The sequence below is a fragment of the Lithobates pipiens genome, unplaced genomic scaffold (assembly GCF_037356315.1).
Source record: "Lithobates pipiens isolate NorthernLeopardFrog02 unplaced genomic scaffold, aLitPip1_a1.2 Scaffold_3, whole genome shotgun sequence".
NCBI classification, from domain to species: Eukaryota; Metazoa; Chordata; class Amphibia; order Anura; family Ranidae; genus Lithobates; species Lithobates pipiens.
This window is the reverse complement of record NW_027507790.1, coordinates 42,090,240-42,117,709: the sequence shown is the minus strand read 5'-3', so window position 1 is coordinate 42,117,709 and position 27,470 is coordinate 42,090,240. Positions and strand designations below refer to the sequence as shown.

The 27,470-nt window shown below is 45.2% G+C and overlaps 1 protein-coding gene across 3 annotated transcripts in view; it reads right to left on the bottom strand.

The window, feature by feature from the left end:
• Positions 1-16,229: 16,229 nt before the first annotated feature.
• Positions 16,230-27,470, bottom strand: part of GGT1 (gamma-glutamyltransferase 1) — a 266,175-nt gene continuing 254,934 nt past the window's right edge. For all 3 annotated transcript variants that reach the window (XM_077461552.1, XM_077461551.1, XM_077461553.1), the window contains one exon: positions 16,230-27,362. In XM_077461552.1, the coding sequence (XP_077317678.1) occupies positions 27,216-27,362 (147 nt within the window). In that variant the 3' untranslated portion in view covers positions 16,230-27,215. The remainder of the gene's footprint in view (positions 27,363-27,470) is intronic.

The window sequence follows — 27,470 nt, the reverse complement described above, 5'->3', positions numbered from 1 at the left end:
ACAGCCCCCTGACGCTCTGGGCTTTTTAAAACTGCCGCCTGGCGCCTGCGCAGTACAGCGCCGTGCACACCAACGTGCACGGCTCACAACCACACTCCCCCCTCCTCCATTAGCCCGGGAGCGCGCATGCGTGCACGAGGACCGCCGGAATCCAGGGGGGGAAAGGGAATCTCCATCAGAGCTGCGTGGGACCCCCAGACTATGTGGGACCCCTGTATTACCTTTATTGTGGCAGGGATTGCAGTGGAGACGTGAGAACTCTGGAGAACCAGGCTTCACTGAGCGTGTGTACTGAAAGGCATGCAAGTATGCATCAGGCTGCTCTTACTCCCTCTAGTGGTGAAAACCAGGTAAGACATACTACTACTCAAATGAAGAAATCCATAATATAATTATATATAGGATTAACTTCCCTTACCTGTCCTCGCCGCATGAATTGCTGAAAACAGACAGATTCCAGCTTTCACCCATCACGGCGGGCAGAGTTGTGCCAACCTTCAGGTTTTTTTAGGGGTTCTTTCTCAGAAGAACCTCCTACCTGGATCTTGTAAAAGACTCTGCCAGAAACTTTCGTGCCACTATGTAAATAGTACACCAAGTCTGGTTTTCCCAGAGCCCAGTCTTCCAATAGGAGAGGACTTACAGGCAAAACCTCGTTTCTTCGGATGACGAGGCCTGGGTACCATACCATCTTGGGAGTCAAAATATCGGCCCAAGATATGGATCCGGTTTGTTGTAGCCCTTAGGCCCCCGCAGGGACCTGCACAGAGCTTTCTTCACAGCACATGTTTTACGTGACCAACCACCATAGACACTGGCGAAAAAAATTGAGGTGCCTCCCATATGGGAGGGGTTATATAGGGGAGGAATTCTCCTTAATTGGGGTTAACCAGTGTCCAATCACCAGAGGTGCCTATATAACCCACTATGTAATGAACTCCTGTGTCCCGTGATTTATGATCAAGAAAAAGTGTTGGCTTGCTGGAAGCAGCTCTTAGGAATGACAACACTCGCTCCCCTACAGTCAGGAGGATAACCCCCTAACTGGGTTACGGAAGGGAGGTCCCCCAAAGAACCATATCAAACCATATTTGATACTAGGAATATGCCTCCAGTAGAGGGTGAATTAAGCCAGATGTCCCAGAGAATTTCTTGGGGCAACCTCTAAACTCATCTGTGAATTAGTAAAGGGATATGGCCGTATTGACTAGATGCTTACAGAAATCAAGATATGGGGCTGAAGGAGACTGATGCCTGGCACACACGGTTGGATTTTCCGACGGAAAATGTTCAATGGGAGCCTTTTGTCAGAAACTCTGACCGTGTGTAGGTTCCATCAGACAGTTTCTGTCGGAATTTCCGTTGCACAAAGTTTGAGATCTGGTTTTCACATTTTCCGATCGTGTGTACACAATTCCGACGCACAAAGTGCCACGCATGTTCGGAATCAAGCAGAAGAGCAGCATTGGCTATTGAACTTCATTTTTTGACTCGTTGTACCTGTTGTACGCCACCGTGTTCTTGGCTTTCGGAATTTCCGACCAACTTTGTGTGACCGTGTGTATGCAAGACAAGTTTGAGACAATATACGTCGGGGGAAAAAAAACATGGGATTTTGTTGTCGGAATATCTGATCGTGTGTATGTGACATAACACTTTAGAATCATAGCTTTCCTGGCACAATATAAAAGCAGACCATATTGCATTCTTAGGGCCCTAGTAGGGGCCAAGGAGTTTACAAGGCCCAAATATAGATGTCACAGATGTAACCTAAAAATAAAATGTTCAATTTCACCCCAAAATGCCTGAACCAAAGGACAATTCCAAAAAACATAAAGTGAAGTCCTCTGGATGGACTGTACATCTCCAGCTTCTCAAAGGTCCTCTGGATGGACTGTACTTCTCCAGCATCTCAAAAGTCCTCTGGATGGACTGTACTTCTCCAGCTTCTCAAAGGTCCTCTGGATGGACTGTACTTCTCCAGCTTCTCAAAAGTCCTCTGGATGGACTGTACTTCTCCAGCTTCTCAAAGGTCCTCTGGATGGACTGTACTTCTCCAGCTTCTCAAAGGTCCTCTGGATGGACTGTACTTCTCCAGCATCTCAAAAGTCCTCTGGATGGACTGTACTTCTCCAGCATCTCAAAGGGACAGATGGATATATTCTGTCTAACCGTTGAGGAGTAAAATATATTCATAGGGAAAAGAGGCATGAGGGTAGCACAAAAACACAAAATTTTAAACGCGACAATTTTTCTGAACTTTTTATTACTACATGATATTAATTGGGACCAAATCCTAGAAACATTGAACACAGAAGACAAATGGGAATGCTGTAGGAGCATATTGAACAAAGGTATCACACAGTGCATTTCAATGGGCAATAAATATAGAGGAGCGAAGGTTAAATCTGGGTGGCTAAACCGTAATCGTATGATTTTTGGTCAATTCGTTTTCGTATGAAAAAAATCGTAAAAGCAAGACTACGCATGCTCAGAAATGAAAAATACATACAAAACTATTCAACATATTGGGTTTTATTTACTAAAGGAAAATCCACTTTGCACTGCAATTGCGCTTTAAAGTGCACTGAAAGTGCGCTTGGAAGTAAAGTTGCTGTAGATCTGAGGAGGACATGCAAGGAAAATAAAAAACAGCATTTTAGCTTGCACATGATTGGATGATAAAATCAGCAGAGCTTCCCCTCATTTCAGATCTACCCCTTAGATTTAGAGCGACTGCACTTCCAAGTGCACTTTCAGTGCAAAGTGGAGTTGCCTTTCGTAAATAACCCCCATTATGTCACTTCTGATGGTGTATTCTGTAGTATGAACATTTTTGGTATTGTGAGTAACCTCTTCACTTTCGACGTGAGACTAGCATGCCACAAAAAATGTACGTTCAGTCGTCTGAAAATCTAAATGTGTGTATGAGGCTTTACTCAGCATTTTACCCAGAGCAGCAAATTCAACCTGTAGCCAGGTGCTTGGCTAAGAATGGAGAGGGAGAGAAACACTGGCTGCAGCTGCTCTTTGTAGCTGCAGCCCCGTGGGGCCGAACTGGGTAACACCTATATCAGCAAGAGGAAGGAGCAGCTGAAGAAATCAATAGATTGAGTCAGGCAGCACTGCACTGTGGGAATTGTAGTCTAGAGCAGTGGTCTCCAAACTGCGGCCCTTTGCTTGCTTTTATCTGGCCCTTGGGGCATTATTCCCCCCACTTTCAGCAGCAGTAAGGCACAGTTCCTACCACTGACAATGGGGCAATTTTCCTCTCACTGACACCAACGATGATGTACTATTCCTCCCACTGACAGCAATGTTGGGGCACTATTCCTCTCACTGACAACAACAATGGGGCACTATTCCTCCCACTGACACCAATGATAGGGCACTATACCTCTCTCTGACACCAATGTTGGGGCATAATATCTTTCACTGAAATCAATGATGGGGCACTATTCCTCCCATTGATACCAATGATGGGGCATTGTTTACTCCCACTGACACCACCACAGTCCAGCCCCCCTAAATTTTGAAGGACAGTAAACTGGCCTTTGGTTTAGAGAGTTTGGAGACCTCTGGTCTAGAGGAAAGAGACTCTACTGTAATCAAGAGCTTTTGAACTGCATTTCCCAGAGAGTGATTGCCAGGAGGAGGGGAAAGAGCTGCTTTTTCTTAGGCTGCACAGGACACAGCTTCCTTTTGCTATAAGGGAGACCAGAGAGCAGTGGCGTACTAACTAGGGGGCATGGGGTGCGGTCCGCCCCAGGTGCCACACATTAGGGGGGTGTCAGGCAGCTCCCCTGTATGAAACAGTGAGAGTGGACAGGCTTGGTAGTGCAGTCGATGTGAAATGCTGAGCAGGGAGACCTCAGGCAGACTGACCCATTGTCACAATGCTCTCACTCTCTGTTTAATTATAACAGCCCAGTGAGTGAGTACAATTCCCCCCCCCCCCCTCCCCTCCACAGAGATGGAAGAGTCTGCCTTAGCTCTGCCCCCTCTCTTCCCTGCGTGTCCCATCCATGCTCCGTGCAGCCTGTGTGCTGAGCTGCTCTGAAAGGAATGTGGGGGCGGGGACATTTAAACAGTGTGAGGAAGAACATCCAAGTAAGTTATCAGTACTGTCCCTGTGTTCACACTCTGCCCTCTCTCTCCCAAATCTCATTCACTCCCCCTCTTTCCTCTGTTGTCCTCCAGTATCTTTCCATCATGTCCCCATCATGCTCCCCATCATGCTCCTTTACCAGGGTTTACACTACTGTGTTCATAGACATTGCATGTGATTCGCACTGAATTGCTGTGCAAATCACATGCAATGTCTGTGCGATGCAAATTCAGCCATACAAACTGTATGGCTGAAATCACATTTGCACCAAAATGGTGAGGAACCCTTTTTTTGGTCTGCACTGGAATTGGATTGGATGGGTGTTCACACCTATGCAATCCGATTCTTGCACCATTTCACAGTTCTCACTGCGATTTGCAAACCGATCGGGGGATGTCATTAATTTTACATTGACACCCGTAGCAGCTTGCAAAGGGCAGTGTGAACAGCCAACAAGCAACATGCAATGCAGGAATCTGCACTGGAATCTCACCGATTCCTGCATCGCATCGCATATATGTGAACCAGGACTCAGGTGGGTTCACACTGATGTGCCGTGGTTCAGTTGCCTCAATTTTCACTACAGTCCCACAGACTTCTATTAGGTTACACATTTTTGCACCATTTTCTGAAAGCGCACCAAATGTCCTCTATACTGAATCTTTCAGAAAACACAGTAAAATTACCCCAGCTAATAGACGTCTGTGGGACTGCAGCTAAAAATGAGGATTATATGCAGAAAAAAACGGCATATACCCCAACACTGCGACAAACTCCAAGACACCAGTGTGAACCCAAAGGCTTCAGGGTGCTGTGTAATGTAAAGGGGTCCTGAAGTGCAGCGGGTTGTGTAATGTAAAGGGGTCCTGAAGTGTAGGGGGTTGTGTAATGTGAAGGGGTCCTGAGGTGCAGGGAGTTGTGTAATGTAAAGGGGTCCTGAGGTGCAGGGTGCTGTGTAATGTAAAGGGGTCCAGGAGGTGCATAGGGGTTTTGTAATGTAAAGGGGTCCTGAGGTGCACAGTGCTGTGTAATGTAAAGGGGTCCAGAGGTGCAGGGGGCTGTGTAATGTAAAGGGGTCCACAGGTGCAGGGGGTTGTGTAATGCAAAGGGGTCCAGAGGTGCAGAGGGTTTTGTAATGTAAAGGTGTCCTGAGGTGCAGGGTGTTGTGTAATGTAAAGGGGTATAGAGGTGTAGGGTGCTGTGCAATGTAAAGGGGCCCTGAGGTTCAGGGGGTTGTGTAATGTAAAGGGGTCCAGAGGTGCAGGGTGCTGTGTAATGTAAAGGGGTCCAGGAGGTGCATAGGGGTATTGTAATGTAAAGGGGTCCTGAGGTGCACAGTGCTGTGTAATGTAAAGGGGTCCAGAGGTGCAGGGGGCTGTGTAATGTAAAGGGGTCCACAGGTGCAGGGGGTTGTGTAATGCAAAGGGGTCCAGAGGTGCAGAGGGTTTTGTAATGTAAAGGTGTCCTGAGGTGCAGGGTGTTGTGTAATGTAAAGGGGTCTAGAGGTGTAGGGTGCTGTGCAATGTAAAGGGGCCCTGAGGTTCAGGGGGTTGTGTAATGTAAATGGGTCCAGAGGTGCAGGGGGTTGTGTAATGTAAAGGGGTCCAGAGGTGCAGGGGGTTGTGTAATGTAAAGGGGTCCAGAGGTGCAGAGGGTTTTGTAATGTAAAGGTGTCCTGAGGTGCAGGGTGCTATGTAATGTAAAGGGGCCCTGAGGTTCAGGGGGTTGCGTAATGTAAATGGGTCCACAGGTGCAGGGGGTTGTGTAATGCAAAGGGGTCCAGAGGTGCAGAGGGTTTTGTAATGTAAAGGTGTCCTGAGGTGCAGGGTGTTGTGTAATGTAAAGGGGTATAGAGGTGTAGGGTGCTGTGCAATGTAAAGGGGCCCTGAGGTTCAGGGGGTTGTGTAATGTAAAGGGGTCCAGAGGTGCAGGGTGCTGTGTAATGTAAAGGGGTCCAGGAGGTGCATAGGGGTATTGTAATGTAAAGGGGTCCTGAGGTGCACAGTGCTGTGTAATGTAAAGGGGTCCAGAGGTGCAGGGGGCTGTGTAATGTAAAGGGGTCCACAGGTGCAGGGGGTTGTGTAATGCAAAGGGGTCCAGAGGTGCAGAGGGTTTTGTAATGTAAAGGTGTCCTGAGGTGCAGGGTGTTGTGTAATGTAAAGGGGTCTAGAGGTGTAGGGTGCTGTGCAATGTAAAGGGGCCCTGAGGTTCAGGGGGTTGTGTAATGTAAATGGGTCCAGAGGTGCAGGGTGCTGTGTAATGTAAAGGGGTCCAGGAGGTGCAGAGGGTTTTGTAATGTAAAGGTGTCCTGAGGTGCAGGGTGTTGTGTAATGTAAAGGGGTCTAGAGGTGCAGGGTGCTGTGTAATGTAAAGGGGTCCTGAAGTGTAGGGGGTTGTGTAATGTAAAGGGGTCCTGAGGTGCAGGGAGTTGTGTAATGTAAAGGGGTCCTGAGGTGCAGGGTGCTGTGTAATGTAAAGGGGTCCAGGAGGTGCATAGGGTTTTGTAATGTAAAGGTGTCCTGAGGTGCACAGTGCTGTGTAATGTAAAGGGGTCCAGAGGTGCAGGGGGCTGTGTAATGTAAAGGGGTCCACAGGTGCAGGGGGTTGTGTAATGCAAAGGGGTCCAGAGGTGCAGAGGGTTTTGTAATGTAAAGGTGTCCTGAGGTGCAGGGTGTTGTGTAATGTAAAGGGGTCTAGAGGTGTAGGGTGCTGTGCAATGTAAAGGGGCCCTGAGGTTCAGGGGGTTGTGTAATGTAAATGGGTCCAGAGGTGCAGGGTGCTGTTTAATGTAAAGGGGTCCAAAGGTGCATAGGGTTTTGTAATGTAAAGGTGTCCTGAGGTGCACAGTGATGTGTAATGTAAAGGGGTCCAGAGGTGCAGGGGGATGTGTAATGTAAAGGGGTCCACAGGTGCAGGGGGCTGTGTAATGTAAAGGGGTCCACAGGTGCAGGGGGCTGTGTAATGTAAAGGGGTCCAGAGGTGCAGGGGGTTGTGTAATGTAAAGGGGTCCAGAGGTGCAGGGGGTTGTGTAATGTAAAGGGGTCCAGAGGTGCAGGGGGTTGTGTAATGTAAAGGGGTCCAGAGGTGCAGAGGGTTTTGTAATGTAAAGGTGTCCTGAGGTGCAGGTTGCTATGTAATGTAAAGGGGCCCTGAGGTTCAGGGGGTTGCGTAATGTAAATGGGTCCAGAGGTGCAGGGTGCTGTGTAATTGAAAGGGGTCCAAAGGTGCAGAGGGTTTTGTAATGTAAAGGTGTCCTAAGGTGCAGGGTGCTATGTAATGTAAAGGGGTCCTGAGGTGCAGACTGTTTTGTAATGTAAAGATGTCCTGAGGTGCAGGGTGTTGTGTAATGTAAAGAGGTCTAGAGGTACAGGGGGTTGTGTAATGTAAAGGGGTCTAGAGGTTCACTGGTTTTGTAATGTAAAGGGGTCCAGAGGTGTGTAATGTAAAGGGATCCAGAGCTGCGGGGGGCTGTGCAATGTAAAGGAGTCCAGTTGTGGAGAGGGGGTACAAAGTAGTGACAAAGAGATATTGGGGGATGCAGAGGTATGCAGGGGACACAGTGCAGTGTTTTTACATTTTAAAGTGAGGGGGGTGCCAGATATAGGAGTCGCCCCGGGTGCCAAATGCTCTAGGTACGCCCCTGCACCAGTACCAGTTTTTTAAGAGCAAGTATGAGTAAGGATACTTTTTCTCAAGTCTCGCCGATACCAATGACTGATACCTTTTTTGCATAGGGATTTGGATGCATTTAGACTGGGATCACATACAGTATAAAAAACAGGAAAGATGCAGAGCTGAGGATGTATGAGTGGACCCCAGAAACCTATCCAGGGATGAAAACCAAACAATGAGGTGCTAAGTAAAGTGCCAAGTGCATATACAATCAGTGAGTAAGCTGAAAGTGAAATAATAATATTGAAAAACATAAGTAGTGACACAAAGATGTGTGCAGTGCTAAATTCATATCCATTCAAGGCGTAATCCTGATGATATATAAACGTTGATACCCAAAAAATTGAATATGTTGACCTGTAATAGCCAAAAACTTCTCATAAATGATGACCTCTATGTGAAAAACATAATCCAAAAAGATAAAAATATATAGTAACACAAAAATCACTCGAATGAAATAAAGTTCAACATATGTTCAATCCTTAAGGCTCCATGCACACTGAAGCTGATAAACTGCAGTTTATTGGCGTTTGGGCGTTTTTTGTAAAAGCCCATAAACTCCACTCTATGTTAGCCTATGTGTCCATGCACACATGGACGTTTTTCAGCTTTAATGAGCAGTGGAGTTTATGGGCTTTTTTCTGAACGCCAGAAATTCGCGTTCAAAGTGCCGTTTTTCAGCGGCAAAAAACGACAAACGCTCATTAACGCTCATTAACGCTCATTAATGCTCGTTCATTAGTGTTCGGCATTCTATTTTTCAATGCATTGTGGGATTTTTGGAGTGTCCTCTGTGTATTTTTATAAAAAACGCCCATTAACGCTAACGCTGTAAAACGCTCATTAACGCTCATTAACGCTAGTATAAAACGCTGTTAAAAGCAGGTTTTTCAACCAGCGTTTTCTGCCAGCAATCTGGCGTCCAGAAATAGCTTTTTTGAGCTTCAGTGTGCATGGAGCCTTAAACATGATACCAGGGTGTTAAAATTCCATAAGAATTAGCAATGCAACTGGATCAAAAACAGGGTGATGTTTGCACACGACACCCGGGGAATGTGCCTCCAACACCAGGGGAAAGGGACTCTTACCCAAGGCTGTGGACACACATGCCAGCAGCAGTGAATCAAACAGGCATGGACGATATTCAGGAACTCGATCTCCAACCCGGACTCCATTAAATGGACTAGCGTGCACCTGCGTACATTAGGCCAGAAGATGACATAAAGACACCCGGACCTCAATGGCGATGTTCCTGGTATATGTAGTACTTCAGGGAAGCAGTGTGGATCATATGGAAAAAAGAAGGCGTCCACATAGTGCAGATGAATCCAACATTTAAAAATGTATTTAAGTAAAAAGGTACAACCATCGCTTCTGATGCGTACAAACAGTGATCACAGTACAAGTAAAAATAAGCATGGTATGCAAAGTTTAAAATAGGCTATGTACCCAACGTGTTTCGTATAAAAGTACTTAAATTGGGCATAAAAACATACAGTATGTGTGATCTGGTTTTGGTTATGGGATTTCAGCCCCCTCCAGTGCGACTTTGTTTAGAGGTTCAGGTGGGATTCAGGTGCAAATTGTCAAAGCGTATGACAACTGAAATTGCTGTAAAGCATACCAGACTCTTTTTAAAAATGTGCTGTGGCCGGCCAGCACATATGAAAGTCAGCAGGAAGATTTATTTTGCCACATGCCCAACATGCTGTAGGGGGGCTATACAAACTGTATATTGTTACTCATATACAGTGTGTATATATATATATATATATATTATATACACACACACACACACACACACACACACACAGTATCTCACAAAAGTAAGTACATCCCTCACATTTTTTGTAAATATTTTATACCTTTTCATGTGAAAACACTGAAGAAATTACACTTTGCTACAATGTAAAGTAGTGAGTGTACTGATAGTATAACAGTGTAAATGTACTGTCCCCTCAAAATAACTCAACACACAGACATTAATGTCGAAAACCACTGGCAACAAAAGTGAGTACACCCCTAAGTGAAAATGTCCAAATTGGGTCCAATTAGCCATTTTCCCTCCCTGAAGTGATGTGACTCATTCGTGTAACAAGATCTCAGGTGTGAATGGGGAGAAGGTGTGTTAAATTTGGTGTTATCGCTCTCACTCTCTCATACTGGTCACTGAAAGTTCAACATGGCACCTCATGGCAAAGAACTCTCTGAGGATCTGAAAAAAAAGAATCGTTGCTGTACATAACGATGGCATAGGCTATAAGAAGATTGGCAAGACCCTAAAACTGAGCTGCAGCATGATGGCCAAGAACATACAGCGGTTTAACAGGACAGGTTCCGCTCAGAACAGACCTTGCCATGGTCGACCAAAGAAGTTGAGTGCACGTGCTCAGCATCATATCCAGAGGTTGTCTTTGGGAATTAGACGTATGAGTGCTGCCAGCAGTGCTGTAGAGGTTGAGGGTGGGGGGGCGGGGTCAGCCTGTCAGTGCTCAGACTATATTCCGCACACTGCCTCAAATTTTTCTGCATGGCTGTTGTCCCTGGAGGAAGCCTCTTCTAAGGATGATGCACAAGAAACCCCACAAACAGTTTACTGAAGACAAGCAGATTCCAGGATTACTGGAAACATGTCCTGTGATCTGATGAGACCAAGATAAACATATTTGGTTCAGATGGTGTCAAGTGTGTGTGGCAGCAACCAGGTGAGGAGTACAATGACAAATGTGTCTTGCCTACAGTCAAGCACGATGGCGGGAGTATCATGGTCTGGGACTGCATGAGTGCTGCCAGCACTGGGGAGCTACAGTGCATTGAGGGAACAATGAATGCCAACATGTACTGAAGCAGAGCATGATCCCCTCCCTTTGGAGACTGGACCGCAGGGCAGTATTCCAACATAAAGATCCCAAACACACCTCCAAGACAACTACTGCCTTGATAAAGAAGCTGAGGGTAGAGGTGAGGGTGCTGGTCAAGCATGTTTCCAGACCTAAACCCTATTGAACATCTGTGGGGCATCCTCAAACAGAAGGTGGAGGAGCGCAAGGTCTCTAACATCCACCAGCTTTGGGATGTCGTAATGGAGGAGTGGAAGGGGACTCCAGTGGCAAACTATGAAGCTCTGGTGAACTCCATGCCCAAGAGGGTTAAGGCACTTTTGGAAAATAATCGTGTCCAAAATATTGAAACTTTGTGCCCAATTTGGACATTTTCACGTTGGGGTGTACTCACACTAGTTACCAGCGGTTTAAACATTAATGGCTGTGTGTTGAGTTATTTTGAGCAAATTTACACTGTTATACAAGCTGTGTACTCACTACTGAGATTTCTTCAGTGTTGTCACATGAAAATATATAATAAAATATTTATAAAAATGTGAGGGGTGCACATGTAACGCATGCCTCACTCTGTCACCCGCAACCCCCACCAAGCTGGCCGTCACAATGTACACAGGCTTTCCAGCCTGAAAGAAGGAGAGAGCTGCCTGTCAGTCCCTGCATGGGCTTTTAACCCCCCCCCCCTCCCTCTCCTCACTGACTCATGCAGAGCTGTTCACTCTGCAGCCCCCCATGTGCTCCTATTGGCAGGAGAGGAGCCAATTAAAGACATAATTTCAGAAGCCAGAGGGACTGTACTAAGCTGAAGGAAGCAACTGCAAAGGACTCTGGAATATGAAGTCTCAGCACAGAGTGGCCTCGCTGACTTTTAATGAGGCAGGACTACAAATCCCTTTTTTTTTTATTCCTACAGGAGAATTCAATCAGCACGAGGCAGAGGAAGAGACCAGACCTGAGGGAAAGAGGCTGTGTCTCAAGTGATTTAATTGCGCAATTTAGGCCTCCGCCACCAGTGGGAACATCCAGCCTGAGAGAGGAGGATCCAAGGTGCACATCTAAGTGCATCTGCACCAACGGTGAAGAGTTCCAGTGTGAGGTGACCAGTTGGGTCGCCAGGAGAGCCTGCTTGTTCCAGGATGTTAGTTTGGGCCTTGACCGCAGGATCTGGGTAAGAAGGCTTTTTCCCATTTGCGGGAAACAGGGAAACTGCACCACAGAAGGAGTTAATTGAACACTGTATGCAGACATTATTGCTGGTATTCATCTTGCTGACACTTGTAGTGCCACAGGGATAAAGGATAAGGCCATCCATTTCTGGGGACAGTGTATACAGACATCATTGTCCTCTCACCTTGCTGAGAAAGATCCTGCCTGCTTCACTTGATAATCTGGGCCAGTTGTGTTGTTTGGCCCTGTTATCCAAGTGCACCAATGAAAGTGGCTAGCTGAAGACACAGAGTTTTATCTTTTCTTCAAAATGACTGAAACTAATAGTGCCATACGGAACCACACATACATATTCAGGGCTCTGTATATGCAGTGGGTGTGTGGGACAGCTTATCTAGGAGGTTAAGCCATTGCATGTTAATGTGAATAAAATGTTTAAAGTTGGGCCTGTGATGTCAAGGTACAGAAGAGAGGAGACCTGACACAAAGGGGGTCATTCCTCTGCTCTCCTCCTGCCTGGACTCATAGAGCCAACTTGATTAAAGGTAACCAATCCGATTTAAAGTGTCATATTGTGATTTATTTTCCATTTAAGTATGCCTCTGCTCTTGGGGACATTCTCAGGTCTGGAATCCCCTGAAAGCAGCCTTACTATAGGATTGAGCGATTTTGCTGTTGATCTCAGTTATTTTCTTGAATATATACTTTTACTGTCTGTCATTGTTCCACAGAAGTATTGCCGTAAAGACAATTTCTGTGTTTGATCATAAAGTGTGTGTTTCTTATTGGTCATTCCACTTATGCCGTGACCGTTGAGAGCTTTTCATCAGAAAATGCGACCATGTGTATGCTCCATCGGATTTTAGCTGGCCGAATTCCCGCCAGCAAAAATTTGAGAGCATGTTCACAATTTTCCCGACAGAAAAACTTTATCGGAAATTCCAATCGTGTGTATGCAATTCCAACACGCAAAAACTCACACATGCTCAGATTCAACTATGAGATGGAAGCTATTGGCTACTGGGTATTGAACTTCCTTTTTCTAGGCCCGTCGTACGTGTTGTACATCAGCGTTCTTGGCGGTCGGAATTTGGTGTGACCGTGTGTACAGCTTGAGCAAAATCCCGTCGGAAAAACCATCAGAATTTTTTTACGACCAAAATTCCGATCATGTGTACACAGCATTACACTATTGCCAAGTGTGCCAGAGGAGGCTGAAACTGTTATTAGGGATGAGGCAGAGTAACGGACTGAACAAACAAAATCAGCTCCTTTGGGGTATCGCTACATACACACACACCTTATAGTTCTAATATAATATATTATAAAGCTATAATATGGGTTCACATATGCGTTAAACTTCAAAACTACAGTACATGGGTACTGAGTGATATAACGCTGATTTCAATGTCCTAGACGTGAGGCAACCAGGGCCGGATTAACATAGGGGCTGAAGGAGCTGCAGCTCCAGGCCCCTGTCTTAAAATCGGCCCGCACAGCCTGCAGCATAAGCCCGATTTTCTTCTGTCCATAAACTTCTATGGGACAGGAGAACTGTGTGTAAATGTAGGGGTGTCTGGCTGCATCTGTGTTTGCTCACTGTGATTATTACAATGTCACAGTGCACAGTTCCCCCCCTACACAAATGGGAGAGGCTGAGTTGGCTCTGCCTTTCCCCTCCCCTCTCCCTCTGTGAAGTCTATGCAGTGAAGGAGCCGTGTGGGTGGGAAATTATGAACAGAACGCAGGCAGATAGAAGATGAACAGGATATCTGTGAGTGATCAGCCTCCAGGGACCATCCAAATGTGAGCTCAGTGACTGGACTCTTATATCCCTTACCCTTGTTTTTTTACTTTTTTTCTCCAGCAGTAGCTGTTATAACTGCAGCCAAAGTGTTTAGAACTGTGTCATCAGCCTGTGGTAGTGCTTGGCCCCTTGTGCTTTTAGGTGGTTCGCACTGATTTTCTGTGTTTTGGGACATTGCTAGTGTATCCACAGTTTTCCTGCGTTTTACCCACAGTCCTATAGATTTCTATTAGGCTGTTTGTTTTTTCTGCATTTTCTGAAAGCGCACCAAAATTCCTGCATGCTGCATCTTTGGCGCTTTGTCAGAAAATGCAGAAAAAACCTGCAATCTGATATAAATCAATAGGACTGCAGATAAAACTGCAGATACATAAGCAGTGCAACCGACTGCAGCACACCAGTGTGACCCCAAAGGCTTGCACACACAACCCCCCTTTACGACATGGTCTGATCAATACTCCTGGCATACATACACACAGCCATACCATCCCAGCTCAGGAGGGGTGGGGGCTCCAGGGATTTGACTATGCAGGCCCTCTCTATTCTATCCATCCGGGCAGAGTCCTGGAGGGAGTGGCAGGCTGCTGGTGGCAAGTGGCACACTGTATATGGTGACAGGCTGTGGGTGGTGAGTGGCACACTGTATCTGGTGGCTTGATGCTGATGGCAAGTGGCACACCATATCTGGTGGCTTGCTGCTGATGGCAAGTGGCACACTGTATCTGGTGACAGGCTGCTTGTGGCAAGTGGCACACTGTATTTGGTGGCATGCTGCTTGTGTCAACTGGCACACTGTATCTGATGGCAAGTGGCACACTATATCTGGTGGCAAGTGGCACACCGTATCTGGTGGCATGCTGCCGGTGGCAAGTGGCACGCTGTATCTGGTGGCAAGTGGCACACTATATCTGGTGGCATGCTGCTGGTGGTAAGTGGCAACTGTATCTGGTGACATGCTGCTGGTGGCAAGTGGCACACTGTATCTGGTGACATGCTGCTGGTGGCAAGTGGCACACTGTATCTGGTGACATGCTTTTGGTGGCAAGTGGCCCACTGTATCTGGTGACATGCTGTTGGTGGCAAGCGGCACAATGTATCTGGTGGCAAGTGACACACTATCTGGCATGCCGCTTGTGGCAAGTGGCACACTGTATCTGGCATGCTGCTTGTGGCAAGTGGCACACTGTATCTGGTGGCAGATTGATGTTGGCAAGTGGTACACCATATCTGGTGGCATGCTGCTGATGGCAAGTGGCACACCGTATCTGGCGGCAAGTGGCACACCGTATCTGGTGGCAGGCTGCTGGCGGCAAGTGGCACACTGTATCTGGTGGCAGGCTGCTGGTGGCAAGTGGCACACTGTATCTGGTGGCATCCTGCTGGTTGCAAGTGGTACACTGTATCTGAGGGCAGGCTGCTGGCGGCAAGTGGCCCACTGTATCTGGTGGTAGGCTGCTGGTGGCAAGTGGCCCACTGTATCTGGTGGCAGGCTGCTGGTTGCACGTGGCACACTGTATATGGTGGAAGGCTACTGGTGGCAAGCAGCACACTGTATCTGGTGGCAGGCTGCGGGTGGCAAGTGGCACTGTATCAGGTGGCTGGCTGCTGGTGGCAAGTGGCACACTGTATCTGGCAGGCTGCTGGTGGCAAGTGGCACACTGTATCTGGTGGCATGCTTCTTGTGGCAAGTGGCACACTGTATCTGGTGACATGCTGCTTGTGGCAAGTGGCACACTGTATCTGGTAGCAAGTGGCACACTGTATCTGGCATGCTGCTTGTGGCAAGTGGCACACTGTATCTGGTGACAGGCTGCTGGTGGCAAGTGGCACACTGTATCTGGTGGCTGGCTGCTGGTGGCAAGTGGCACACTGTATCTGGTGGCAAGTGGCACACTGTATCTGGTGGTAGGCTGCGGGTGGCATCTGGCATGCTGCATCTGGCGGCAGGCAATGGTGGCAAGTGACACGCTGCATCTGGTGGGAAGTGACAAGCTCAGGTTCCCACTGATTCTGCATCATGGTGAGCTATTTCACTATATATTAAAAATGTAGTAATAGAAATAATGGCATTTGATCATCCTGACGCCATATCAAGCATAGTGTCAGGATGATTTTAAGTGCTAACACCAGCCATTTGCCCGAAAAATCACCCCCGCCACCTATTTTCCCATCAACCCCGAGACTGCATCCCCCTCTCATCTATTTTTGTAAAGGGGGGTTGTCCCTGAATGGCAGCTTGGAAATGTGGTCGCCCTATGTTGCTGTTGTTGAAGCAGCACGGCTGATATTACTGGTGAGAGTATATTCAATTTGTTTTAGCAAAACATTTTTGCATTTTCATTTTGTTTCCGCAAAAAGGCCCCACCAAAATCCTCAGCACCAGGCCCATGATGCTCTTAATCTGGCCCTGGAGGCAACGTGTAGTTAATCACTGAGTAGCCAGGGATTAAATAGCCCATGCAGTTTTAGCCCTAATCTTTTATCAATAAACAGGTCTAAACAGGAACTGGATAAATCCAGAGGTAAACAGTTAACTTCTTGCAGTAAGGGAAGAAGTAGGAAACCTATATCCAGTGGCAATCTATTTCTCTTTGGTACAAGCTGCTAGAATATCTGTGAAATGAAAACACACATACCTGGCTCAAAAAGTATATTTATTTACGGAGTCCCTTAAAATAAAGACACATCCTTATAATATTTATTGTATTTAATGTTTGCAAAAAGAACAGAGTCAGGTTTATAAAAGGCCAGTATGTATGTTTAATGGACGGAAACAGAGCAGCCAAACCCTCACAAATGTATGTCAACACAGAAAATAAAAATGTTTCTCATGGCTATAATATATATATATATATATATATATATATATATATATATATATATATATATATATATATATATATATTTTTTTTTTTTTATTATTTATTTATATTATAATATATTGCAGCTTACCAATCTATAGCTGTGGAACAAGAGGAAATATTCTTGTGCATTCATATGTAGACAAGGTGAATACAAATATATTTGTTTACTGTGGTTGTATGCAACAATATTTGTAATGGAACATGATTTTTATGTTCATACAGTGAAACCGTGCTACTTTCATTTCCCTCGGTGTGTCCTGAGGAAGCGGATCAGTGAAACACGTTGACGCACAGGGGCTCACTCACTTGAAACAATCAACATTAACCATATATCCAAAGTATTGGACCTTGTTGGTTGTATTTGCTACATATATGAATACATGTTTTTAGATGGCACTGTTCTATGTATATTTCTTGATTTTTTACTTTTTTGTTTAAAAATAAAATATGCATTTTTTATAGAAACATTGTAGTCCTAATTGCCTTTAAAGTCCAACCCATTGGCCCCCTTTTCCCTCTTTTGTGCCAAGTTAGATTTATGGCTGTGGCAAGGGAGTGATTCTAGTAGTTGTATCAATCCTTAGATGTGGTGGCTGCATCAGTTTATTTTTCTTATGCCCTCCCCTCTGTTTTTACCTGGTGATCTGGCCAGAAACAAACCTCCTGTATTAGAATGCACCCATTGGATGAAGCAGCTCAGGGGGCACTTTTGGAAAGCAGCATTGGCAGTCTGGGGACAGGGGAGTCTTAGATTTACTAGAAAATTCCCTAAAATTTGAAGCCAAACTCCAGCTAATACTTGGCCTGATCACTAGACAAATGTAGAAGAAAGCAAGCCTAAAAAAGAAAACGAATGCATCCATCATATCTAAGAAATGCAAAGCTGCAATACGATAAATGTTTGCTTTTGGATTTAATACCACCTCCTAAAAAATTATCAGGTTTAAAGTGGAATTCCAGACAAAACTTGTTCATGTTTTGGGTAGAATTAGGAAGAGTTAGAACCTTCATTGGTTTGGGGTTTTCCACTGGAAAGATTTACCCTATTTATATGGTCACCAAGTTTGGAAATTAGGGTAAATTCCCTTAATCAACAATAGAAACAAGGGTTCCGACCTTTTTCCATTGTATACAAAATTCAAAAGAAATGTTGTGCCTGAAGTTCTACTTTAAACAAGTTTGCAAAGCCTTACTGGAGAAAGCTAAGTGAACCTTGTATGAAAATGCAAGCCCCCCCTTCAATGTATCCCCCAAATAAAGATAAAAACTCTTAAAAAAAAGAAAAAAAAAATTATGTCATGTATTCAAAACACATACTTTACTTTCTGGGGTGACAATGTGCACTCAAAATTGTGCAAGAATGCGCTCCTGTGATGTGGAAGTACTTTTTTTTTTCTACAATACTGCCACCATTTTGCTGGGCATTGTATCACTTTACAGTTGCAGTGCACTGCAAGGTAACAACACTTTGGGGTTGATTTACTAAAACTGGAGAGGGCAAAATCTGGTGCAGCTGTGCATGGTACCCAATCAATTTCTAACTTCTGCTTGTCCAATTAAGCTTTGACAAAAAACCTGGAACCTATGCAGAGCTGCACCCGATTTTGCACAATGCAGTTTTAGTAAATCAACCCCTTTTCTTCAGAGCACTGCTTTAATAAAAATGCAGTCTCATCAAATGAACTACCTTATGTTCACATTTTCATAAAGTATGTTACCTTACATCAGGCATGACCAAAGTCCAGACCACGTTACGGTTTCGGATGGCCCGTCTGGTAATTTTGACATGTATATCTTTTGTGGCCCCCAATGAATCCCAGAGGGGCCACAAAAGATATATATGCTGGCTACCTTGGGGGGAACGGGGGGGGGGGGGCGTGACGGGTGCCGTAGATACAGGAGTATTTCCTGTTTACACGGTGGCCTTTGTAAAAGGAAGTCCTGTCTCCCGCGCTGCCATTGGATGACTGCTCTGACCATCATAGAAAGAGGCCGCCGAGAAAACAGGCATTTCTCCTGTATGTCTGTTGGCGCTTGTCCTGCCCCCTCCCTGTCTCCTCCAAGGCTGCAGATGGGCATGAATCAGGCTGCACTGATGGCAATGGTGAGTCTGCATTCATGGCAAGGGTGGTGCTGCATTCATGGCAATGGGGGTGCTGCATTCATGGCAATAGGGGTGCTGCATTCATGGCAATAGGGGTGCTGCATTCATGGCAATAGGGGTGCTGCATTCATGGCAATGGTGAGTCTGCATTCTTGCCAATGGGGGTGCTGCATTCATGACAATGGTGGGTCTGCATTCATGTCAATGGGGGTGCTGCATTCATGGCAATGGTGGGTCTGCATTCATGTCAATGGGGGTGCTGCATTCATGTCAATGGGGGTGCTGCATTCATGTCAATGGGGGTGCTGAATTCTTGGCACTTGTGAGTGTCGGTTCACACTTAGGCAGCACGACTTGCAGCGCGACTGCCTCAGGCAACCTAGACACGACCGCTGTGGCGACTTGCAAAACGACTTCTCTATAGAAGTCAATGCAAGTCTCCCCCAAAGTCGTACAGGAACCTTTTTCTAAGTCGGAGCGACTTGTGTCACTCCGATTAGAACGGTTCCATTGTACAGAACGGGACACGACTTCTCAGGCGGCTAAGTCGCCTGATAAGTCGTCCAGGTGTGAACCGACCCTGAGGCTGCAGATGGGCACTGATTAGGCTGAATTGATGGGCACTGACCCTTATTTTGCTTCACAGTTCTTTATTTAAAATGTAAGATTCTTTCCTGAAACTTCCTTTTTAAAGTGAAGGTGCATGTTATAATCTGATAAATACGGTATATCCAAATAACACGCCTGAGCTCATCTCTTCACCACACACAGCCACAAAGGCAAGAGGATTCTTGTTGGGCAGTGTAGGAGTGCACGGACGAACACAATTAGACCGAATTTTAATGGTTTAAAGAATGTCAGGCAAAATGGTCGGCCCTCACGCATGTTCACTTCATCAAATCTGGCCCTCTTTGAAAAAAGTTTGGACACCCCTACCTTACATGCATTACATTCCTTTTTACTTTGAGGCGGGGAACTGTTGTTAATGCAGACCTTTCCTTTTTATCTAAGGTCCACTTTAAGGACCATGCCACCCAAAATATTAAAATGTACTTTAAAAAGTAAGTTGTTAAATTCATTGGCAAAATTGTTCTAGTCTCCATATTTGTATGCCAAATATAGGGCAATGTGACAATAACATTTCACCTTCATTTACCGGCTCACCTTTTATCTGTGAAATACTGTATGTGATCCAAGGTACAGTAGCTGTGTTATAAAGCAGAAAAATCGTAAAGGAGGAGGCACAGGATGAGACCTTTACACTGAGGATTTTAGAAAATAATATGCTTCAGTAACTAGAAAGGTAATAACATTTTTAAAGCGGAACTTCACTCACTCAATCAACACTGATTATTTGTTATCCTTGTGCTGCCAGCATTCCTAAATAGATAGAAAGGTATGTTATATTTACTTGTTTTAAACTTTTTTTTTTTTTTTATTTCTTCGGTTTCTGCTAGGTTTCCAGGCCTAGGCAAAAGATATAATACATCCCAGGAGTCTTCAGGAGATGAGAAGGTTTTTTTCCAGCTAACCACGTCCTCCTGTCTGTATGCCTGAGCTAAGAGCTGATAGATACCAGGAAGTAAATGCTACATGAACCATCTGCCCCTACTCAAGATGGCCACAGCTAGAAATTCTAGGGGGGTGTTTTGGATAAACTGGAAAATTGTATACTTACCTTTCCGTAATTTTCCTTTCCCATCGCATCTTTATGGCAGCATACACTCTGGGTTGTGACTCCGCCTCCACAACCTGATAGGATCACATAACTATAAGATGACGAGATGGCCCCTGCCCCATCAGTCTCCGTATATATGAATCACCTTCGATGGGTTGGTCGTTGTATGCTGCTATGAAGATGCGACAGGAAAGGAAAATTACGGAAAGGTAAGTATACCATTTTCTGGTTTCCTGTCGCATCAAGGCAGCATACACTCTGGGGAGTAAATCGCAGACTGGGTGGGAATGCAAGGAAAATTAATTTATTAACAAAAAACAGGAGTTGGCCTGGATAATGGCCCTTCCAAAGTCCACTGTTGAAAGTCGTGCAGAATCCACCTTATAATGCGAAATAAAAGTGTTTCTAGAAGACCAGATGGCCGCTTTACAGATAGTCTCCACCGAGACCTTACAATAGGCTGCCCAAGAAGTTGCCACTGCCCTGGTGGAATGCACCTTTATGCCCTCCGGGATTTGTAGTTTACTCAATGAGTAGGCCTTTTTGATAGTCTTTACCAGCCATGAGGCGATGGTGCGAGCCGATGCCACCTGACCTTTCCTACAGCCATATAGAACAATTAAAAGGTTCTCTGATCTCCTGATTGACTCGGTTGCTGAAAGATACTTTAGAATGTTGCCTCTGACATCCAGAGGATGAGGATCACCTTGATCTGTGACAAAGGCTGGAAGGTTGATCTCCTGATTAAAGTGGAAGGAGGAGGACACCTTAGGTACAAAACGGTCTGAAAGCCTAAGTACGATTCTATCCGGGTAGACGACCAGGTATGGTTCTTTGGCCATCACAGCTTGCATCTCCAAGACTCTCTTTGCTGAAGTTATAGCAATCAGGAATGAAACCTTGAGCGTCAGATCCCAAAGGGAGATGTTGTCGAGAGGGGAGAATGGTTCCTTAGACAAGACTTCCAAGACAACTGAGAGGCCCCATACCGGGAATGAAGGTTTCCTAGGTGGCCTTAGTTTAAGGTAGGCCCTCTGAAACTGGATGACTAAAGGATCATGTGCCCATTTGACCCCGGTCAGAGCGGATAAGGCTGATACTTGGACTTTCAGGGTACTGGAATGAAGCCCTTTCTCTAGGCCTGACTGCAGGAATTCCAGAATTTGATAGGCTGCCAGGGAAGATATGTCCCAACCTTGTTGTTGAGAAAAGGGGGTAAGCTTCTCCCAGATCCTTTGGTAGGTGTTGTTGGTAGTCGGCTTCCTAGCCTGAAGCAATGTCTCCACTACCCTCTGAGAACAGCCCTGTTCTAAATACTGTATTTGCTGGCGTATAAGACTACCTTTTACACTTAAAAAAAATGCCCAAAAATCGGGGGTCGTCTTATACGCCAGGTATACAGGTATACAATGCTGCCCTATGGATGTCAGCCCCCAAATGTCTGCTAATACTGTATGTGGCTTCAGCTACAAACAGGATACGCAGTTGAGCCATTCCCGGCGAGCGATTTATTCTATTAATGAATACAGAGCCTGCTTGGATTGGAGTAACAACCTCTGCCAATCTGAGCAGGCTACATAGAGTAGCCTGCTCGGATTGGCTTTGAGAGAGAGAGAGAGAGAGAGAGAGGCAAGGGCTGATGATGCTACAGCCTCTGCCAATCCAAGCAGGCATTGTATTCATTAAAATAATACACCGATCACCATACTTCCCTGGGTAAATCCATTCACTTATCTCCTACTACTATTCATCCTGCTATTTGCCTTTGAGGTCCCAGGAACCAAAGAGGGACAGGTAAATCTGGGACATATGAAAGGGGGGTTATTAAATGCATTTTGGTGGACAATTCCCATAGAATGTAACCCAAAAGTGGTATAGGCTTGGTTAGTGAAAAATTCTACTTTCCAGAGTTGTGGCATTCAATAGATCTCTGTGTTATTATTGTTTGATTTACTTTGACATAACGCAGCATGGCGGATGAGTAGTTGGCATTCTTTCTTTGTATTTTTTAATCTTTCTAATGTTTTTTTAAAATGGTGTTGCCTCAGAAGGGGGGTAGTCTTATACCGCGAGTATTGCCCAAACCTATGTTTTCACTTGAAAAATAGGGGGTCGTCTTATACGCCCAGTCGTCTTATACGCCGGCAAATACGGTACCTAATCCTCTCAGCCTCCAGGCCATCAGATGTAGTCTGTCCGGGTTTGGATGTAGAAGCTGGCCCTGAGAGAGAACAGGGTCCCAACAGGTGAGGAAAAGTAAGAGAATGCTGGGGCGGGGGCTATCTCATCATCTTATAGTTATGTGGTCCTATCAGGTTGTGGAGGCGGAGTCGCAACTCAGAGTGTACGGTGCTATGATGTGACAGGAAACTTGCTTTGAATATTAAAAATGTAGTTCCGCTTTAATGTCTAACCAGGGGCGGACTGACAACTCATGGGGCCCCCGGCAATAGGAGATTATGGGGCCACACAGTATACACACATACAGTATACAATCACACAGTATACACAAACATGTTTCTATTGGCTGAGAAGGTACTGGAGAGGTGGGGCAGCTATAATCTCAGGATTTTTAGACCAAAAGGATGTCGGTAAGGCATATTTCAGAGACAGATGTAAAAAAAAAACAAAAAAAAAAAAACAGATTTTTACATACTGTCCCTGGTTTTACTGAGGCTGGCAACCCTGATGGGGCCCCCTAGTGGCCCGGGGCCCTCGGGCAGTGCCAGAGTGGCTGAATGGTCAGTCCGCCCCTGTGTCTAACCTGCCATTAAACTGGATTTTTCTATTTTGTGTGGAATTGTCTGTTATGTGTGCATTTTCTACCAGCAATAAAGCTCACAGTATATTTTCAAAAAAAAAAAAAAAAAAAGGAAATATGCTTGCCTGCAAGCAATAAAACAGAATACAATGCCAAACAAAATTGTATCATTTGCCATTCAGTAAAACTGGGCTGTGACAGAGGCTTAAGGTACCTTCAGACTTTAGATTGTACGTGTCCAACCACCCACAATCTCATGCACAACTGTTTCGCAAACATACGTTTGCATCAGGCAATATAATTGTTAAATATTTGTTTTCCGCTTGTAAAAAATTACTTCTATAAGATGACCTATAGTTTCTGACTATTCTAGCTGGAGACAGTATCAAAAAAGCAAGAGAAAGTTTTGCGTAAAATAAATGAATGCTGTAGGAGGGCTCAGTGCTTCATGGCTTCAGATTCATTGAAATAATTGGGTTCTGATGGTACCATAATTTACTGGGTCTCTGGGTATGTCAGTTTCTTATTTACTGCTAAAAATTTACTTGTTTTGTGGATTATATAAACACATATGCAAACACACAATGGTTAGTGAAATTTTCTGTGTAGCCCCATAGAGATGAGTGGCCTGGTATGCTGCTTTTGTTGTCTATGGATTGGGAGGCACATCATCTGTAAACTCTGCACTGTACAGTATCACAGAAAATGCTTACAGATTAAGCCACCTGCATTAACTAGCAAGGGGTTTAACCCATCTAACAAAAGACTGAAAAATCATGCAACGCTTGTGCAAATACTTCCCACACCTCTACCACGTAGAGCTCCCTGTCTGAGTGCTGCCTATCATGATAATGCATTTTCTGTCAGTCTAGTAACCCCATACCCTTTGCACGCAGTGTACTGTGTAACCAAGCAAGGTACACAACCTTCTATGCTCCCTTGTGTTTCAGAAGATATTGTTTCCTTTGTAAAGTTGCAACTTTCATTAATGAGTCAGAGTCCATAATATCCTCATTTTTTTTTTTCTATAACATCCACATTTTTGGGAGGTTAAACCTGAAAGCAACCAGCTTTACCCATTTAGCTCATAATATTCAAGAGTAGAAAATATGTTCACCACTTAACATTTGTACTCTTTGTATTTAAGACCTTCTTGGCACTTTCCAAACACAGGAGGCCTGGAAAGCTTCCACGCTGGGGTGCACTGAAGGGAACACTAAGTGCAATGGAAATGGCAAGGATTGTGTAAACTGACAGATTCCCTTTAAATGTCACCTTCACCTTGAAGTAATTTACAAACAAAAATTAAAACGTATAACTAATGTCACAATCTAAGGCCCCATACACACTATTCGATTTTCTGCAAATTTTCGTCTTCAGATTGACCAAAACCATATAATATGAGGTCAAACAAGTGATTGTAAAGGATGTTTTTTTATTTTTTTTAACCACTTGCCGCCCGCCCTATAGACAATTGACGGTGGCAAAGTGGTTTCATAATCCTGATCGGACGTCATATAACGTGATCAGGATTATGGGGCGCGCATCGCGGCGATCGTTGTTGCGGGGTGTCAGTCTGACACCCGGCAACTACGATCTCGGTAAAGAGTCTCCGACGGAGACGCTTTACCACGTGATCAGCCGTGTCCAATCACGGCTGATCACAGTGTAAATAGGAAGAGCCGGTGATTGGCTTTTCCTCACTCGCGTCTGTCAGACACGAGTAGAGGAGAGCCGATCGGCTGCTCCTCTGACAGGGGGGGTCTGTGCTGATCGATTATCAGCACAGCCCCCCCGAGGATGCCCACACTGGACCACCAGGGACGCCACCAGACCACCAGGGATGCCCAGAAAAAGGTAATCCTCCCTAGACCACCAGGGATGCCAGTCAGCACAATGGATGCCAATCAGTGCCCATAATGGATGCCAATCAGTGCCCACAATGGGCATCACTGATTGGCATGCATTGTTTGGCACTGATTGGCATCCATTAGTACAGTATAACACCAATGCCGCCTGTGAGTGCCCACCTGTGCCGCCTATCAGTGCCCACCTGTGCCGCCTATCAGTGCCCACCTGTGCCCATCTGTGCCGCCTATCCATGCCCATCTGTGCCGCCTATCCATGCCAATCCGTGCCAGCTATCAGGGCCAATTTGTGCCACCTATCAGTGTCCATCCGTGTCGCCCATCCGTGTCGCCCATCCATGCCGCCCATCCGTGCCACATATCAGTGTCCATCAATGCCACCTCATCAGTGCCACTTCATTGGTGCCACATCATTAGTGCCCATCAGTGCCACCTTATCAGTGCCCATCAGTGTAGCCCCATCAGTGAAGGAGAAAACATACTTATTTACAAAGTTTTGAAACAAAGAAAAACATTTATTTTTTCAAAATTTTCGGTATTTTTTTATTTGTAGCGCAAAAAATAAAAACCGTAGAGGTGATCAAATACCACCAAAAGAAAGCTCTATTTGTGGGAAAAAAATGATAAAAATTTCATTTGGGTACAGTGTAGCATGACCGCGCAATTGTCAAAGTGCGACAGCACTGAAAGCTCAAAATTGGTCTGGGCAGGAAGGTGTTTAAGTGCCCTGTATTGAAGTGGTTAAATAACAAACATATCATACTCGTTTTGCAGAGAGAGGTCCCCTGGCAGCTCTCGTGGCTCCTCTGCACCAGTGTTAATTTAGTTGACTAAAACCACTAAAACATTTTAGTCGACTAAATTAATACTATTTTAGTCGACTAAAATACGACTAAAACAAACAATTGAGATGACTAAAATACAACTAAAACTAAAAGCCATTTTAGTCAAAAGACTAAAATGAGACTAAAAATAAAATGCAATTTTAGGCTGGGTTCACACTATAGCGATGCGGGAACGCCGCGAATCTGCGGCGTTTACCCGCATCGCACACCTCCCGCCGGCAGTTCACACTGCCCTATGCGGACGGCTGGGAGTGTCAATGTTATGTTAATGACACCCCCAGATCCGTCGGCATATCGCAGTGCGATCTGCCGACTCGCACAGGAATCGGATCGCATGGTGTGAACCCCCATGCGATCCGATTCTGTTGCGGACCCAAAAAAGGGTCCCGTGCGAGTTTGCTGCGGGAGCGCTGCGAATTCAGCCATACTATCTGTATGGCTGAACTCGCATCGCTACGGAGATCGGCTGTGCGAATCACATCCGGATCTCCCCCCGCAGCGGTGTGAACCGGGCCTAATTTAAAAGACTATGACTACAACTAAATTGCAATTACTGAAATGTACTGGAGATTTTCTTCAGTACATTTTAGTCAACTAAAATGTGCTACGTTTTAGTAGACTAAAATGTACTGGAGATTGACTAAATACAACTAAAACAATTGTAGAAGACCAAAATGGGAATAAAACTGAAATACCATTTTAGTTCCAAGACTAAAATTAACACTGCTCCCCGCATCAGATAACCCACTAGAAGAGCTCTGCCGAGTGGGTTACCTTGCGAACGCGCTCCCGAGTCCAGCATTTGCGTCCACAGATACGAATGCCGGACTCGGCCCCGTCCCCTGGCGCCCACATCATTGGATTTGATTGACAGCAGCAGGAGCCAATGGCTTTGCTGCTATCAATCTATCCAATCAAGAGCCGAAGCCCTGTGGAGAGAGGGACAGCACGTCCCTGCCAAGGAGATGAAGGGGCTCACGTAAGTAAAATGGGAGGCTGGTGACTGCCAGGATGCATGAAGGTGAAAAAATACAAGGGTTTACAACCCCTTTAAGAGTTTTCATTTGTATGCAGTCAAGCAGGCCCTTGCACTACATGTTTTGGTAAATCTGAATACAAAAATGTGCAGAAAATCGAATAGTGTGTATGGGGTCTAAGGGTCTAGGGAAGGCACAAGTGAGTACAGTGTATCGGAGGTCTTTGTTACTTCCCAGTTACTCATTCCATGGTCGCAGCAATTTAGTAATCCATATGGTCCCATAATGTAGCAGCACTGAATGGATTCCCTTATCGGATGGATTAAATATTCACTTTGAAGAGCGTTTGAAGATCCAATTGCATAAGTCCATTGTATTTCTGTAGTAGTCAGCATAATATAGTCCCTGAGTGTCGTAGTATGAGTGGAGAATCTATTAAAAGTAGTTGGAAACCACTTACAAAGTGCTGGACAATGCACTCGGAGGGAGTTTCACAGTTATCAGTTCATAACGGTGCTAAAAGGTCAGTAACCTGCTGGGTATCCTCCCTTTCGTGTGTCTGAAGCTGCCGCCCACTTGTTTCCTGTCCGGACAACAGCCTGGACCACAGACCCGACCCTTTTAGTATATACTACATTATGATGACGTTTCACCAGTTCTTTTTCAACACTCTAAGATCAAAGAAAACAAAAAAGAAAAAAAAAAAAGAGAGGTTGATTCATTTGTATTCTGGAATAATGCACTCTATGGTACTGTAGGTAATATTTGAAGAATATAAA